General features: G+C 36.6%; 1 protein-coding gene and 1 long non-coding RNA gene across 2 annotated transcripts; both read left to right on the forward strand.

Moving 5' to 3' along the window:
- The first annotated feature begins 2,985 nt into the window (after positions 1-2,985).
- Positions 2,986-10,433, forward strand: fibpa (fibroblast growth factor (acidic) intracellular binding protein a). The gene is made up of 11 exons (XM_014968352.2): positions 2,986-3,344; positions 3,439-3,523; positions 6,259-6,457; positions 6,557-6,683; positions 6,895-6,995; positions 7,452-7,585; positions 8,003-8,111; positions 8,225-8,288; positions 8,373-8,459; positions 8,530-8,627; positions 10,181-10,433. The coding sequence occupies exons 2-11, from the start codon at positions 3,439-3,441 to the stop codon at positions 10,248-10,250; spliced, it is 1,074 nt and encodes a 357-aa protein (XP_014823838.2). The 5' UTR covers positions 2,986-3,344; the 3' UTR covers positions 10,251-10,433.
- Positions 10,434-13,001: 2,568 nt separating this feature from the next.
- LOC148156921 (uncharacterized) lies at positions 13,002-14,108 on the forward strand. Its single transcript, XR_015764457.1, has 3 exons — positions 13,002-13,121; positions 13,347-13,437; positions 13,767-14,108. It is a non-coding gene; the product is annotated as an uncharacterized LOC148156921 (long non-coding RNA).
- Positions 14,109-15,362: the final 1,254 nt, after the last annotated feature.

Consider the following 15,362-nt stretch of genomic DNA (forward strand, 5'->3'; position numbering starts at 1 on the left):
AAGAATTGTGATCTGATATAATTTAGAATATTTAAAATACCAGATTTTTTGAATATCATAATTCTGACTTTTTCCTTTGAATTTAGATTTTTTAAAATATGATTTTTTTAAATCCGATTTAAAAAAAAAATAATTCTGAGATTAAAAATTCAGAATTCTAACTTTAATCTATGAAAACTGACGTTTTTGGAAAATAAAAATCAGAGATTCTGAGATTCAAAATGTAATTTTGACTTTAATTTCATATCTCTGACTTTTCCCTAAGAATTTAGACTGTTGAAAAAAAAATCTAAATTTTAAGATGAAAGCCTGATTTTTTATTAAGTAAAATATTTAAAAATATTCCTGATTCAAGTGACTTGGTTTGGTTTTATTTTGAATTGTCTTTCTTTACAGGAAGATTAATGTTGATAGTTGTTAACTTGACAGACTCCAGTAATCTGAAGTGTTAATCTTTCTAGTGGTTACTTGACGCACCATAGATATACATCAATCGACATTTTTGAACACCTTATCTTTCGGATTTAAATAGTTTGAGTTTCTTTTAGCAACATTGTAAACAGATTTATTTTACAATTTCAGAAACATTTGTACTTTTAAATTTAAAACGTTTTTTTTAATATCTTTTTTACTATGTTAGACCACACAGACATGGAAAAGTTCAGTTTACAATCGAAACAAATAGGAAAAGTTCTGTATGTGACCGTACTTCCTCTGGATTTATCCGTTTACAAGCGTGATCTCATCCTCTAAACTCAAACTATCTCTATTGTGTCCTAAAGGCTTTTGGAGTTCACAAAAGCACAGCACATTCTGTCTGTATCAGGAGACACGATTTGTTTCTTTTCAAAGAACACAGTTGGAAAGTTTGACTGCAGGCGTTTGTGTGTGTGTGTTTTTCCCATCGGTTTATGCTGAGGTATTCGGCCACATCCTTCCGCCCTCTGTCCCACCTCCATTGTTTCACGGAGGCCCTAACAATGTAGGGTGTTAACCACGCTGAGAGGAATCTGGGGATGGAATCAGGGTGTCATGGGAGTTTAGAAATGAGAGTGTTGATGTGCAGCAAGAGATCTGACAAAAAAACGAGCTGACCGGGGGCGTGGGTGGAAGAAGGGGTTGGTTTTTATTTTTTCTCCCACATGTTGTCATTCTGAAGGACACATGCAGAAACACAGAAACGGGAGGGTGAGGAGAAGGATTTACAGGGATTTATATGGCTTAATCTGAGCAGGAAAAGAGAGCAGATTGTGTGCAAGCGAAGTGGATCCTGTTGAAGGGGGTCTATTCTGGATCTGACACTTTTCCCAGTAACAGAAAGTACAAATTAAAGGACAAAAGTCAACAAAAGGCTATATCTCGCTGCAAGATGTTTCATGTAATTTCAGTCATCACTTTTTATTTGTAAGTTTCAGTCTGACCACTGAAGACTTTCTCAGTAAAATGAACAGTTTATGCTGAGTCAAGAAATTTCATACTGTGCAGGAAACTTCCAAGACTCATGTTTCCTATTAATGAACTCTTGCAGCTTTCTCTCTAGCTCAGTTTTTTTCCCCTTTTTGGAGAGTGATGAATAAACAGGCTTTGGAGAACTCATTTAAATTAGTGCAGCCTTTCTATTGAGAGAACAATAAACTTTCAATTTCAGTGTTTTCTAGCATATTTTTACTTCCTTTGAATTTCAGCAGCTCCAACACTAATTATCCTTGCCATTTTGTTGTCAAACGCATTCAGCATTCACTTCTATTCACAATAGAAATCAATTAAAAAGAACATTGTCTGTGCTATTTATGAAATATATGAAAATAGAAATTATTTAATCCAGTTTGGGGAGTTAAACTTTTGGAATAGTTGGACATGCTATAATGAGAGACATAGCTGACCAACTTTCCTGTTTTGCTTTTAGCACTTCATTTAAAAATAGTTTGAAAGCAGTGTTATTTTAAAATGATCTTAGGTATTCTTCAGGCTTTCTGAAGATCTTTTATTGTTCTTCTTTGGACTTTGGCTCCTTTTAAGCTAATTTTCATTCCAATACTTGACTGCTTTTTGTTTACTTTTATTGTGTTGTTGTTTGTTTAAAACCTCTAAATGGATGTCTGTCATCTTATTCCTTTGTAATTTAGTGATTTTGATAATTTCATACCTGAAAAACATGCAAATGGATCTTTGTTAATCCCAAAGGCAAATTAAGCAAATTGAGGAAAATCTTAAAATTTGAGGACTATTCAGCATGATTGGTCCTCAAATCATGCTGATTTGAGGACCAATTCTTAATGGTGTTTCCACTAAGAAATGGAAACTCCAAGTCAAAACTCAGAATGTCGAGATGCTTTGAGGATTTGTGGGATGCAAGTCTCGCCTCAAATATCTCAAAGTTGAAAGTGAAGAGTGGGGTAAACTTTCCTCAGAGCAATTTTAGATACAAATGGAGATAAATGTATTCCAGTTAAAGGAGATTATACACCAGCTTTAAATAAATCCTAATCTTTTCCTAAGATAGAAAATATAATTTTATTGATAGAGGTTAATGTAAAAACATTTGTTGTTTTGATGTAAATTAGATAGAAATTATACACTGGTGAACATTTCTTGTAATAAATAATTTAATATTTAACAGAGTTCTAATTTTTTTTCTACCTGACTGTATTAAGGTCCCTGGAAAACTTCCTACGACAGAAATAGCACAGTGTTTATGACTTTAGTTTGCTCTAATGTCTGTTTAAGTGGAAAAAAAACTCTCCATTACAGTCAGCACCGCATCATGGAGTTAGATCAGGGCGACCTTCACCATGGCAACCACAGCTACCCTTTGAATCACACAATAATAGCTGTTTTACCAACCATAAGATTACTGTAAAATAAAAATAAATAATAAAAATGTTTCTAAAGAGCATATACATGATAAGATCATCCTTCTTGTATTGTTTTTACTTAATATTTAAAAATCCTAACGATTTACGTACGGCGTGACGTCACCAACCCGGAAGCGTGTACTGCTGTATGTCTGCTGTTGTTGACACTGCGTACCTATAAGGATGGAGCCGTTGTTTCGTTATTCCTAGTTTAGTTGCAAAAGTTTGAGCTGCAGCTAATTATCTGTAGCCATATTACAATTTTTATTCAGTCCTAATTTACAGTTTTGCCTTCTGATGATCAGTTTGATGTGGCTAACTGCTGCTCGTTTTACGGGGCTGCTAACAGAGAAGCTAACCTTGAACTAATTTAGCTAATGAGTAAAACTGCTTAAATCCAGCTGACAGGATGAACGTTTCACCTTGAAGATCCGCTTTTATTAAAGACAGACTGTTAAATCAGGTTTTTTTTACACCCCTAAAATCAAGGTATAAAATATGACAACATTAGGTCTTTTGAGGCAGCTAAGTGCAGATCGCTATGTGTTAATGTTGAATAGCTTTTCTTTTTTACTCCTCGCAGATGGCCGTAGAGCTCGATGTGTTCGTTGGTAACACCACCATCATGGATGAGGAGGTTTACCAGCTCTGGCTGGATGGATACACAGGTATGATCATGAATCCATGACTGAATGTGTTTACTTTAATTGGCTGGTAAATAGAGCAGTAAAAAAAAGTACATGTTTGAATAAGTGAGTGAATAATATCAGAGGAGCAGAATTAATTTTCATCCCAACGAGGAAAGATTTCAAAGGAATTTATTTAATTAGGTTCATTAATGTCAACTCAATGTAAAGAAATCTAGTTTGTATCCAGCTGTGTAGAAATGTACAACCAAATTAGTTAAAAGATTAAGGCTGGTTTAGATCCAGATTATATTACAGTACAGATAGCTTCATTTAGGGTTAGGGTATTATAATCAATGTCAATTGATTATAAGTTATACATTTAAGAAACTCCCCATTGTATGAAGCTGTTGACTTTGCATCAGTCGCACATCTTGAGCAAGCATGAGGGGACAATGGAGAGGAACCACCTTTGTTTAGCTGGATGAAACCTCCAGCAGAAACAGAGATGTGCTTAAAATGTTGGTTCCTTCAAAATAGGATAGAAAAAGTGTTGTTTACTTCAGCTTTCCTGTGAAGACCAAATTCTACAGTTTAGGGATGTGCCGATCAGGTTTTTTCCTGCCGATACCGATACCGATCACCCATGAGGGCCGATACACCGATACCGATACCAATCACATAATTATTATTATTATTTTTATTTTTTATTATCATAAACACTACCGGTTACATTATGTGGAAAAAGGACCCATGAATTCACCTTAATTTAGACAAAAACTTGTTTTTAATAACTTTTTTCAAGAAGAAAACTAAACAAAACAGGCATTGTGCAAATTGTACTGCTATTGACAATACTATCTTTAACAGACTGATAACATATGAAGGTTCTGAAGAGGCTAAATAATGCAAAGAGCCAAAATAAAACCTCTCAACATTGCCAAAAAAATTCAAGTGTAAAACTTAACATTCAAAGGCAAAAACAGGTTCCATACAATAAACAATCCAGAGTTACTGAATGAAAACTTCCTGATAGCGTGGCGGCTAGCTGATTACTGCTAGCTCTGATTGGCTGTTTCTGACTGAGCGGAGTAATTATGCAGATCAGGGAGGAGATCGATTATTTTTTTAGAGATTATCTGTCTCATGTTAGGACAGCGAAAGTTTTAATACGTATGTAAAATTTATTTTTTTAAGTTATATGCTGCAGCTTTAAACAGAGGTTCGGTGTGAGTCACTACCAGGTGGAGCAGAAGCGAAGCTCCGTCTGTGAAATATTACTACCTGTAGCGTAGCAGCGGTTCAACAGCGAGAGCAGAACCAGCGTCTTACATCGCAGCTCGAAGACTTAAATAATTTTGCGGGTTATTTGTTTAGCTTTCTGACCGTCATGCTAATCCGAGTGAGTGTTTGTAGCTGTGCGCTGCTTTACCTGCTATCTGATCCTCCGTATGTCTTTTTTACTGCAGTGAGCCTCGATGTAGCCAAACTCCGTAAAGTATGGCACTGTTTTTATGTTGTGTTGATGCATTTTGAGGTGCTTCAATTTTCCACCGCAACACGCAAACTTCCCCATTCACTCAGTGCGTTATAGTTCCACATCGCTTTGGATTTGTTGCTGCGCGTTTGCGCAGTGAAGGAAAGAGGAGACCAGCTGCACAGGCAGGCTGCGAAATGAGATGATCGGTATCGGCAACAAGAGCCAATGATCGCCGATCACCGATCATGCACTTTTTCACGAAAATCGGCCAGATTATGATCGGTGACCGATCGATCGGCACACCTCTACTACAGTTATTTGCAATTTTCAAAACATTCTATATAAGAAATGTTCTTTTTGAACAAATGTTTTTTTTTCTTATTAAATCCTAAAAATAGGAATAAATTGGTTGAATTTTAAAAGTCACAGCAGATTTTCTGTTGTAGATATTTACGAAACACTATTAGATGTGATTTTTCAAATGGTCAGATAATATTTGTGACTCTAAACATATTTTATTCAACTGGACTGACAGCAAACACTGCTCTTTGGATTGTAAATGTTGCAGGAAAACCCCTGAACTAGAATTTTAGTTCAATTTAAAATACTTGATTTATCTGTAAGGGAAGTTATTTTTTTTCTAAATTTAAGTATTCAAGTAAGCAATTAAAGTTGGGATGACAGAGCAAAAAAAATAAAAAATAAATAAAGAAAGAAAGAAAGAAATAGATTTATTGTTGCTTCTTCACTCACAGCTTCCCTGCAAAGCAAAGCATTCTTAAAAATAATGTTACAATCCATCTTATGATATTTTGTTTCCTGTGTCATCAAGATTACAGAAATGTGGCCATGAATTGTCTCAGTGCAACATTTAGGCAGAACTAAACTACTGAAAGTGCTTCAGTAGCTTTAGCAATTCCCAGGAACTAGAGATCTAAAAGTACGTGACACACGTGGGAAAAACATGCAAGGAATGTTGTTTTCCTCCACACCCTAAATATTAGGAACAACATGGATCCACTGCAAAGTTTCAGTAGCTGCTGATTATTTACACAACTTTGTGATTACATGATAAATTATCTAATTAAGCCTAGGGTGGATTTCTGGGGAAAAAAAAGCTTTTTAAAAGTTTTTAATATGATTTTACAGCATCTATGACCAGTTTATGTTGTAAAAAAGTAGTTTGTTCCTCCAGTAGTCAGTCTAGACATGATTCATTCCTCAACTGATCCCACAAAACAACATGTAAACAGGAATGTGATATGCATGTTAATGGGGCTTGGATTTTATCCGACAGTGAATGATGCTGTGAAGGTGCGCATGGCGGGAGGCGTGCTGGACGAGTGTGAAGCAAACCAGGATGTTCTCCTGAGCGACACCATGGACCAGTACAGGACATTCCAGATGTGTGAGCGTCTGCTGCAGAGTCCGGCCAAACTCGCAAACCAGCTGCTCTTCCAGATCCCCCCTCACCGGCAAACCATGCTGATAGAGAGGTGATGCTGCCATCTCAACACTTTTGGTTCTTTTTTTTGTCATGTAGTTAAATTTTTTAGATGAGAATGCATCTAAAGTATTTGTGTGTTTTTGCTTAGGTATTATGCTTTTGATGATGCGTTTGTGCGTGAGGTCTTAGGAAAGAAACTCTCCAAAGGAACAAAGAAAGACTTGGACGATATCGGCGCCAAGACAGGTGTGACTCTGAAAAGCTGCAGACGTCAGGTAAAAGAAGACTGTGTTGAGTCATTTACTCTCAGGCTGTAAAATTCTTTAAATGGGAAAAAGAAATCCCTCCAAGCTCTTCTTTTTTGCTTTTGTGTGAAGTCATTTCAACATTTTCGACAGAGCAGAATTTATTGGTTGGGATTGGCTTGTTGTTCGAGTCACGATGTTGTAATTTAGCGAGCCTCCTGCGTCATCTGCTGTATTTCAGTTTGACAACTTCAAACGTGTTTTCAAAGTGGTGGAAGAGCTGAAGGGCCCCCTGGTGGAGAACATACGTCAGCATTTCCTTCTCTCTGACAAACTAGCAAGGTATTGAGTGAACACAGCTGGGTTTAAAATGCTTTGGGTGTATTTTATATATTTATCATAACGTCATAATATTTTTTGGAATAAAGTTGTTAGGAGTATAAAATTGCATGAGAATGAGGTCATAATATTTCTAGAACAAAGTTGTGATATTAAGACTTTATTTTTGTGTTTTTATGACTTTGAATTGCCTTGTTGCTGAAATGTGCAATACAAATGAACTTGATTAATTTTCATAATATAACTATTCTCATATTATTCTGACTTTTTATACTGACATTAAGTTGACTTTATTCTCATAATATTATCACTTTATTCTCATTTTATTACAACTTTTTATTCTTGTATTATTAAGACTGTAGTCTTGTAATGAAATTCATAAAAATGTTCTGAGCCTTAATAATAATCTAACACTAACGCATCAAAACTGCTGCTTTTTCTGTCTTTTTTTTGTTGCAGGGATTACGCTGCCATTGTTTTCTTTGCCAACAACCGCTTTGAGACGGGGAAGAAAAAGCTGCAGTATCTCACCTTCCAGGACTTTGCTTTCTGCGCCGGGCAGCTTATCAACAACTGGACGGTTGGGGCTGTTGGTGAGGGATTTTACTTGTTGGCTTTGGCGCTTTTTACCGACATAAAACATAAACTCCACTTACATCACGTTTAGCTGCTGCATAGCTCATTAATCAAATACCACATCATAATTACTTGAGATTTAATGTTTATACAGCTCTGAAATAATAAACCTTCATATCCAAGGTGATAAAAACACTTTAAAGAAAGTTTTAAGCTGTACTTAAGAAAACAAGTGGTTCACTGTGGCTCTTTCATTGACCACCAGAGGTCCTTCAAGTTTCACTCATCCGAGTCTGAGTTAATTCTGAGTCTGAATGGTTTCAATTAGGAACAAAACAGTTTGATAATGAGTGTGTTTGACACAGAGACAATTCTGAGAAATTAATTTGTTCTAAAATGATTCGTGGAAGTCTCAACTCGAATGTTCTTTGTAGACAACATGGTGGAAGACATGGATGTCGACCTGGACAAGGAGTTTTTACAGGAGCTGAAAGAGCTGAAGGTTTTAATCACCGACAAAGATCTGCTGGATCAACACAAAAGGTAACGAAAACACGCTCCAATTTTGTGCAGATGGCCGAGAAACGGCCTGGCTTTCTCACAAAGCTTTATCAGCTCACTTTTATCTAATTTCCTGTTCCTTTCTCTGCTCTCAGTTTGGTCTGCACGGCTCTCAGAGGAAAAACGAAAGCTTTCACAGAGATGGAAGCTAATTTTAAAGTGAGAAACACTTCCTGGTTTAATGTAAAATGTAATCTGTTGTTAACTGTCCCAGTGAAAGCGTTATTCCTCTTCTTGCTACAGAATCTCTCCAGAGGCCTCGTCAACATTGCCACAAAGTTAACAAACACCAAAGATGTCAGAGATTTCTTCATTGATCTTGTAGAGAAGGTTAGTATCTGATCTCAGATCTATCTGTCTGCAAGGCTGCGTGAGCTCCTCCTTTTCTTTTCTTTTCCAGTTTATTGAGCCGTGCCGCTCAGACCGATGGACATCTGCAGATGTGAAACTCTACCTCACCCACTACACCAACTCGGCACACATTCTGGACTCATTCAAGTGAGTGAACGCGCCTTTATCCGTCGGAGTGAAAGTCAGGAAACCGAAGAACAATCTAAGGGTGTTTTCACACCTGTTAATCCAGTAGACTGGAACCAAGTTGCAACATTTGTTAAATTTTCAGCTGCTGTGGTTCACTTTCGCACTGGGTCAGTCGATCCAAACAATTAGAACAGCCTGTTCCCCTCCTCGTCTGTGGGGGCGCTGCACCAAGAACTACTGAAGGAAACGACACAAAAACCTCTGAAGAAGACATGAGCGCAACTTTCTTCTTCGTAAAATGTAAATAAAAATTGAGTGGCGCAGATTTTAGCTGGGTTGTTGGATTTCTCCTTTTTATTGGGCAAAAGACCATGAGCCATTTCTCACGGTAGCGCTAGACTAACATTTGTTTTGGTTACCCAGAATGCCCTGTGCTGTAGTCCACTTCCTGCTTTTGGAGCAGTCTCCAGTCCGCTTGGTGTTCACATATGCACCAGGGTTCACTTTAACCGAACTGAGACCGGGGTTTGTAAGCAGACCAGAGTTTGACTAATCATGTTTTAATCAAACTAATTCGTTTGTCTGGAAAGTCCAGTTTGTTTGGCTAAATGTGAATGTGTAATAAAACTCTGTTGTGAATTCTGGTCTGTCTAAAAACCTCTGATTGGTTCGGTTAAAGTGAACTCTTCTGCAGTTCGAATGTGAACACCAAGCAGACCAGAGACCGCTCCAAAAACAGGAAGTGGACTACAGCGCAGGGAATTCTGGGTAAATACAACCAAAACAAATTTGTGAGTTTAACGCTACAGTGAGAAATGGCTTGTAGAATTTTACCAAAGACAAATAAATCCTACAACCACTGAACACTAAAATCTAACGCTCGTGTCTTCTTTTGAAGTTTTTGTGTCGTTTCCTCCTGTGGTTCATGGTGCAGCGCCGCCACAGTGCAGCGTGAAAGTGAACCGCACCAGCTGAAAATGTAACAAATGTTGCAATTTACCAAATCTACCAGACTATCAGGTTAAAACAATTTTTCTTTATATTACAAAACACAATAAGATTTTACTAGGAGAAAATGCAATAAGAAGACTCCATAACAAAGACAATTAGTAGTTATCTAATGGAAACGTCACAACTACAAAATTGTGTTTTACCAACAACGTTTGTAAAGGAATCGCAGCTACTGTGAACTCCTTGTACAACTTCTCCTTAAAAAAACAAAAACGGTGAAAACCCCCAGAAAAGGCGACGTTCATCAGCAGAATGCTCTGCTCAGGTCGTTATCATTGAAGCTGTCATCCCTGTTCTGGCATGTCTTCCATGTGGTTTCTGTAACTGTAGTCGCCTTGTTTCTCATGTAAACTCTCAGGAATGTAATTAAAGGTTTACACAGCCCCGCTCCGCTTCAGGCCTAACAAAGAGATATTCATAAATAGCAGCAAAGACCCCCTGGTTAAACTCAGGGGACCCCGATTGCCTCATTTACTCTCTTTGCACAGATTTCACAATTCCTGCTTGCCAGCTCTGGCCTTGCATCATTCACCCACTGACTGCTTGTTCTCTGCCCTCAGACACCAGGCTGTGTGGGACAGATACATGGGCGTGATCAAAAGCTGCATCTTCAAAATGTATCACGACTGAGGCGTTTCCCCTCCTCTCTGCTTTTTGTTTCCCGGTTCGTCTGCCCCCTCGCTGAAGCCGCTATTCTCTCTCTCTGTTTTGGCAGAGATCCATTTCTTACGTTCCGTGTTGCATTATTGCCGCATTCATTCTTGTGTTTCTGTAAATTTGGTTTATAAATAAAATAAAGGTTTTACCACAGGAGTGTTGTTCTGTTTTATTTTTCTCATTTACCACGCGCTTTTGTTTTATGTGCGGCGTTAAATGGCTGAGATGTTCCCACTAACCCAGCACAGACACAGGATTTATTACCCGCTGGGTGGAGATAAGAGAGCAGAAGGGGAAAAGTGAATCAAGTCCTTTATTTTTAAAAAAATGCTGCATTGAGTTTGAACTATTTGAGTGTTTTTAAACAGGATCTGATCATGTGTGTGGGATGTCTGTGTGTGGCCATGGGGGAGCAACCAGAAGGTCCAGTTTGGAGAGGGGGTGGCCGTAATGACAGCTGCTTTTTCTGCCACCACACATAAACAAAGCACACAAAAGGGCTGAGGCTTTGAAAACCCAGAAATACCGGAGGTTCACATAAAAAAACGTGGAATAAATGAGAAAACCTAATTACAAAAATGCATTATTAATCCCAAAAGGAAATTCAATGTTGATTATGACTGTGAGGAGGATTTACTATAGCAGTCTATCACAGCGGTCCTGAAAAAGCCTCTGACTGAAGACACTGTTACTTAAGGGTCTCATAAAGGATGCTCACAGTTATCAGTAATGTTGCTCGTTTTAGGAGGAATCGATCTTTGCATCTTTATCAGCTACTAAATACTTACATTTGATTTAATCAGCAATCAGTGAGATTGCTGCATTCTCACTGATTAAGATCCTGTTTATGTTTTTCGGTCTTTAACTACTTCTGCAAACTTTAACTGATTTTTCTTATTCATACATCAAAACGTTCTGCATCTTCTGGAGATTTCTCCTATATTTTTTTCTAAATTTTACTATTGTACTTTTTGAAATATTTGCGTTTTTGTGAAAATTTCAGCCCCATTGAAATGCATTGAAATTCTACAAAATTCCACAGAACTTCTGCTTTTTCACACTTCTGTCTACTTCAACATAAAAACTCCACTCAACTTTTAAACAAGTCACAAGACTGTAAACTATATTCAAATGTTTTGGCTTTTGAGTATCTCTTGCGGTTTTTCCACGATTGCAGTTTAAATTTGATTCAGATTTTTGATTGTTTTCAGGTTTACAATGTAATCCTATGGAGGAATTCTCCAACTGTTGTCAGTTGTTAGAGTTTACACTCTAGTAACTGACGTTTTTTAACTTTTCATGCTTGTTCATACATATTTAACTCTACAGACATAATTTATGCATCAAAACGTAGCCACGAATGTCTACTTTAAGGAACTATGACAATCATTGCAACAGGTCCAGAAAGTTTTCTGTCAAACTCTTCTGGAGTACACTGAAAAAATGAGAATTGAGGGGTTTTTGAATTTGCACAAACAAAATAAGTTAATACTACACAATTCAGTCATCTTTCTTGTATTTACACAATTGAATAAAGAACAATTTACTTAATAACCAACAATAATGAAACTACACATTTTTCATATGTTGATTTAACGTGATTAAATTAGATTACTAAAACCATTGTAATCATGTTTCATCATTACCGGAAATGATGCAATATAACAAAGACAAGGATTAAATATGATTGGACAATAAGAGCGGGCTTTTGAATCTTAACCAATAAGAAGTCAAACAAGATAATTTTAAAGATATCGCGATTGCCGCAGTTTCTTCTGACTATTCAGCCACAAGACCACAAGACAAGTCTTTGGAGGTGGACCGATTAGGTAAGTGATCTAAATATTATTTTTTTGTAGTTGGGAATGTTTCCACAAAAAATATCATTCTGTATGAGAAGTCATTTGTAAACCGTCTGCATGTTCTTTGGTTTTCACTTTGCTAGCTACCGTTATTAGCACCGGGGCTTAGCTCTAGTACAGATCAGTACATCGTTTATCAAAGTAGTTCACAAAAAACAGTTGTTACTGATCAAATTTGTAAGTAACTGACTCAGTAGCAATGAGGAAAAAAAGCAACACGAACACTTTGCAAGCTAGTGGCTTTTCACTAGCTTATCGAGCTATCAAAACTGCCTCGTTACTTTCTCCCAAGCACACTAACAGAACCATTGTCTGTCGTTATGGTAACGGGTCTGCATTTAGCGTCGCTTACTAAGCGACAAAAATACGAATAAGAGGGATTTTGAGTACTTCGACTGTTTTCTGCGTTATTTTTCCTTATCTGTGGTGCACTGCGCTACGTTAATACTTCTCTCCATCTCCATGTTTCGTTTTGCTGATGTAATGGTTCTACCGCGGCAGCGGCGCTATGTGGAGGGCAGGGCTCAATGCTCCAGCGCGCTGGGCTGGAGCACAGTATGGAGTATAAATTCAGAATCTTATTTGAATCCAAATGTCTTCCAGATGCTCAAGTCTTGTGTAAAGTGCCCTCTGTAAATATCTACTAAAAAGTGTTGATGGTGACGTATGTTTGTTTAAACAATGTTATACAAGTTTTTTGGGTTTTTTTGATGTAATGTTAATCTAAGATGTCTAGGCACATTTACCTGACTGTTCACTTCTGCAGCAGTGATTGTTGGGCTCTTACAAGTGTTGAACATTTGAAGCTCATTACTTTGTGCTCTTTTTTTCAGATAAACTCTTGAGTTTAAGAGAATTACCACTTCAGTCAAAGTTCTTGTCTCAGCTGGATCTCCATTTTGACAACCTGATGAAGATGTTCAAAAGAAGAGGAGGACAGCTTGGACAAATGCTAGGACAAGTTGTTGCACAAATGGAGGAGGTAAGTGATGTAGCCACAACACAACTATCAATCTTTTTGCATAAACTTTTTTAATGCAGAAAATTACATTTTCCTTGTGTTAAATGTTCTCACCTTGAACATTTGCTTGTTTTCACTTCAACCTCTACTGTATGTCTTCACTTTAAAAATAGTTGTGTAAAGTAAATTGTTAAACTTCAAGCATAAGGCTTGAAAAAAGATTCTAATTCCATTAATTTCCTTCAGTGTGAAGATGTTGATGCTGCATGGGAGTGTCATTAAGGAAGTCTGCATGTATATGGGAGAAGATCCAGCCAAGCTCATCCAGGAGTATGTGGTATGTATGTATATGTGTATTTACGCAACTAGAGATAGATAAATATCTCTGAATATAAAGAAAGATTTAGATCTGTACATACATAATTATTTCTATCTAGATTTAGATTTCTCTAGATATGTATATCTCTTTCTACATGGATAGATACATTCATCTATGTCTATCTCTACGTTTAGATATACTTGAGATATATCTATATTCATCGAAATTTACATTGATCTGTCCAACCTTTTAGAGATAGCTCTTATAGAGAAATGTCTATCTATCTATATATATAGATGCATCTAGGTCTAGAGAAAGAGAGATTAACTTGTCATCACTTCACATAGGGTGTGGATGAAGCTACCATTGAAGAGGCTATTGGAACCACCACCGGCATTTTTCATCTGAAAGACTTCATCACATGAAGACATCGGGATCGTCCATGAAGGCATCAGGGTGGTGTCCAATTTGAATAGTGTGCCAACAGCTGTTGTAATACTTGTTGGACTGATATATGGGCTGAACCTCGCCTACCCTGCTGGCCTTCGCTACACTTTTGAGGTGTTACAGAAGATAACAATGGAACTGGATGGAGGTTAACTGTCCAACAAGACATTATTCCTTAAAAACTGCCTCTATGAGTGAGTAAATGGACATTTTAGTCCATTAGTTCACGAAAAGTGAACTAATGTTCACTTTTCGTGTTTTCTGTTGTATTCCTCATTGCAGGACACAAATTTATTATTTTTTAATAACTAACTGCAGAAATATGTTCAAGGTCAACTATTAAGTTGCAGTATGTGATATTTATAAGCAATAGGTTTTTCACATATTTGTTTAAACTGTCACTATGATATTGCATAGTAAACAGTAAAACATGAGACTGATGATATAAAAATAAGCTGTGTTATACAGACTTGACATAATTTTAACAAATATGTACAAAAGAATTGTCACAAAAGTTACATTTTGCAGCATGTACATGTTCCATAAAGTTGATAGAAACCTTTCATAAACCTGGCATAGCATCTGTCAGGAACAGGAAGGAGTCTTTACTAATGTCTATGACTGCTATGAAGTGTCATTTGGTAAATAATGACACTTTAATGCAAAGTTGGCTCTTTTAATGCAACCTTTGGAGCAACTTTGCATTAAAAGTGTCATTGTTTACCAAATGACACTTCATAACAACATTCATAGACATTTATAAAGACTCTTTTATGTTCATGACAGTGTCATGTCAGTCTTGTGCACCCCCGTCAAATAAAGTGTTACCCAGATTTCTACAAACTGTGTTTGAACATTTATTAATATGAAATTAATGCTGCAGTACGTAACTTTTATAACTTTCTTTTTACATATTAGTTAGGACTATCAGTACATTGTGTCTGTATAAGACGAGGCTCAGTTTTTTTCACCAATTTTCTGTCTGATGTTTTATTGTTTGTAATGTAATAATATAGTGATAGTTTAAACAAAAAAAACTTTTTTCTCAGTGGAACATACAGCAGCTTAAAGGTTGACCTTTAACATATCTATAAAAGATAAAATGATTTAGAAAATTATCAGCATCATACATGTTCAACTTTTTTGAGCATGTATGCTGCCAAATGTAACTTTTATTTAAAAAATTATTTTACATATTATCTCATGTCAGCCATATGGGCACCCTGTCAAATAGTGTTATTGAAATCCGACTTACTTTTCTACATAATCTTGTATATCTCTTGTACAAATATGTTCCAGATTAACTTTTAAACCTGCAGTGTGTAACTTATAAAAATTAAGTTCTTTAAAAACAGTTGTATAAAATTTCACTCGTCTTTTACAAGGGAAAGCAAGACAATCTGTGGAAGAAATCCAGCGCTGTCTTCCACTGACATGACATTGTTATAATGTTGACAAACATGTAAAAAAAAAAAAAAAACAATTTGCTTACTTGC

The sequence above is a fragment of the Poecilia mexicana genome, unplaced genomic scaffold, assembly GCF_051168715.1.
Source record: "Poecilia mexicana isolate PSO_F unplaced genomic scaffold, ASM5116871v1 scaffold_10, whole genome shotgun sequence".
In the NCBI taxonomy this organism is placed as follows: domain Eukaryota; kingdom Metazoa; phylum Chordata; class Actinopteri; order Cyprinodontiformes; family Poeciliidae; genus Poecilia; species Poecilia mexicana.

Excerpts from the sequence above, each read along its gene's own strand:
- fibpa (XM_014968352.2), top strand. The coding sequence starts at position 3,439 with ATGGCCGTAGAGCTCGATGTGTTCGTTGGTAACACCACCATCATGGAT. Across the intron at positions 8,460-8,529 it reads TCATTGATCTTGTAGAGAAG|TTTATTGAGCCGTGCCGCTC; the intron begins GTTAGTATCTGA and ends TTTCTTTTCCAG. Across the intron at positions 8,628-10,180 it reads CACATTCTGGACTCATTCAA|ACACCAGGCTGTGTGGGACA; the intron begins GTGAGTGAACGC and ends CTCTGCCCTCAG.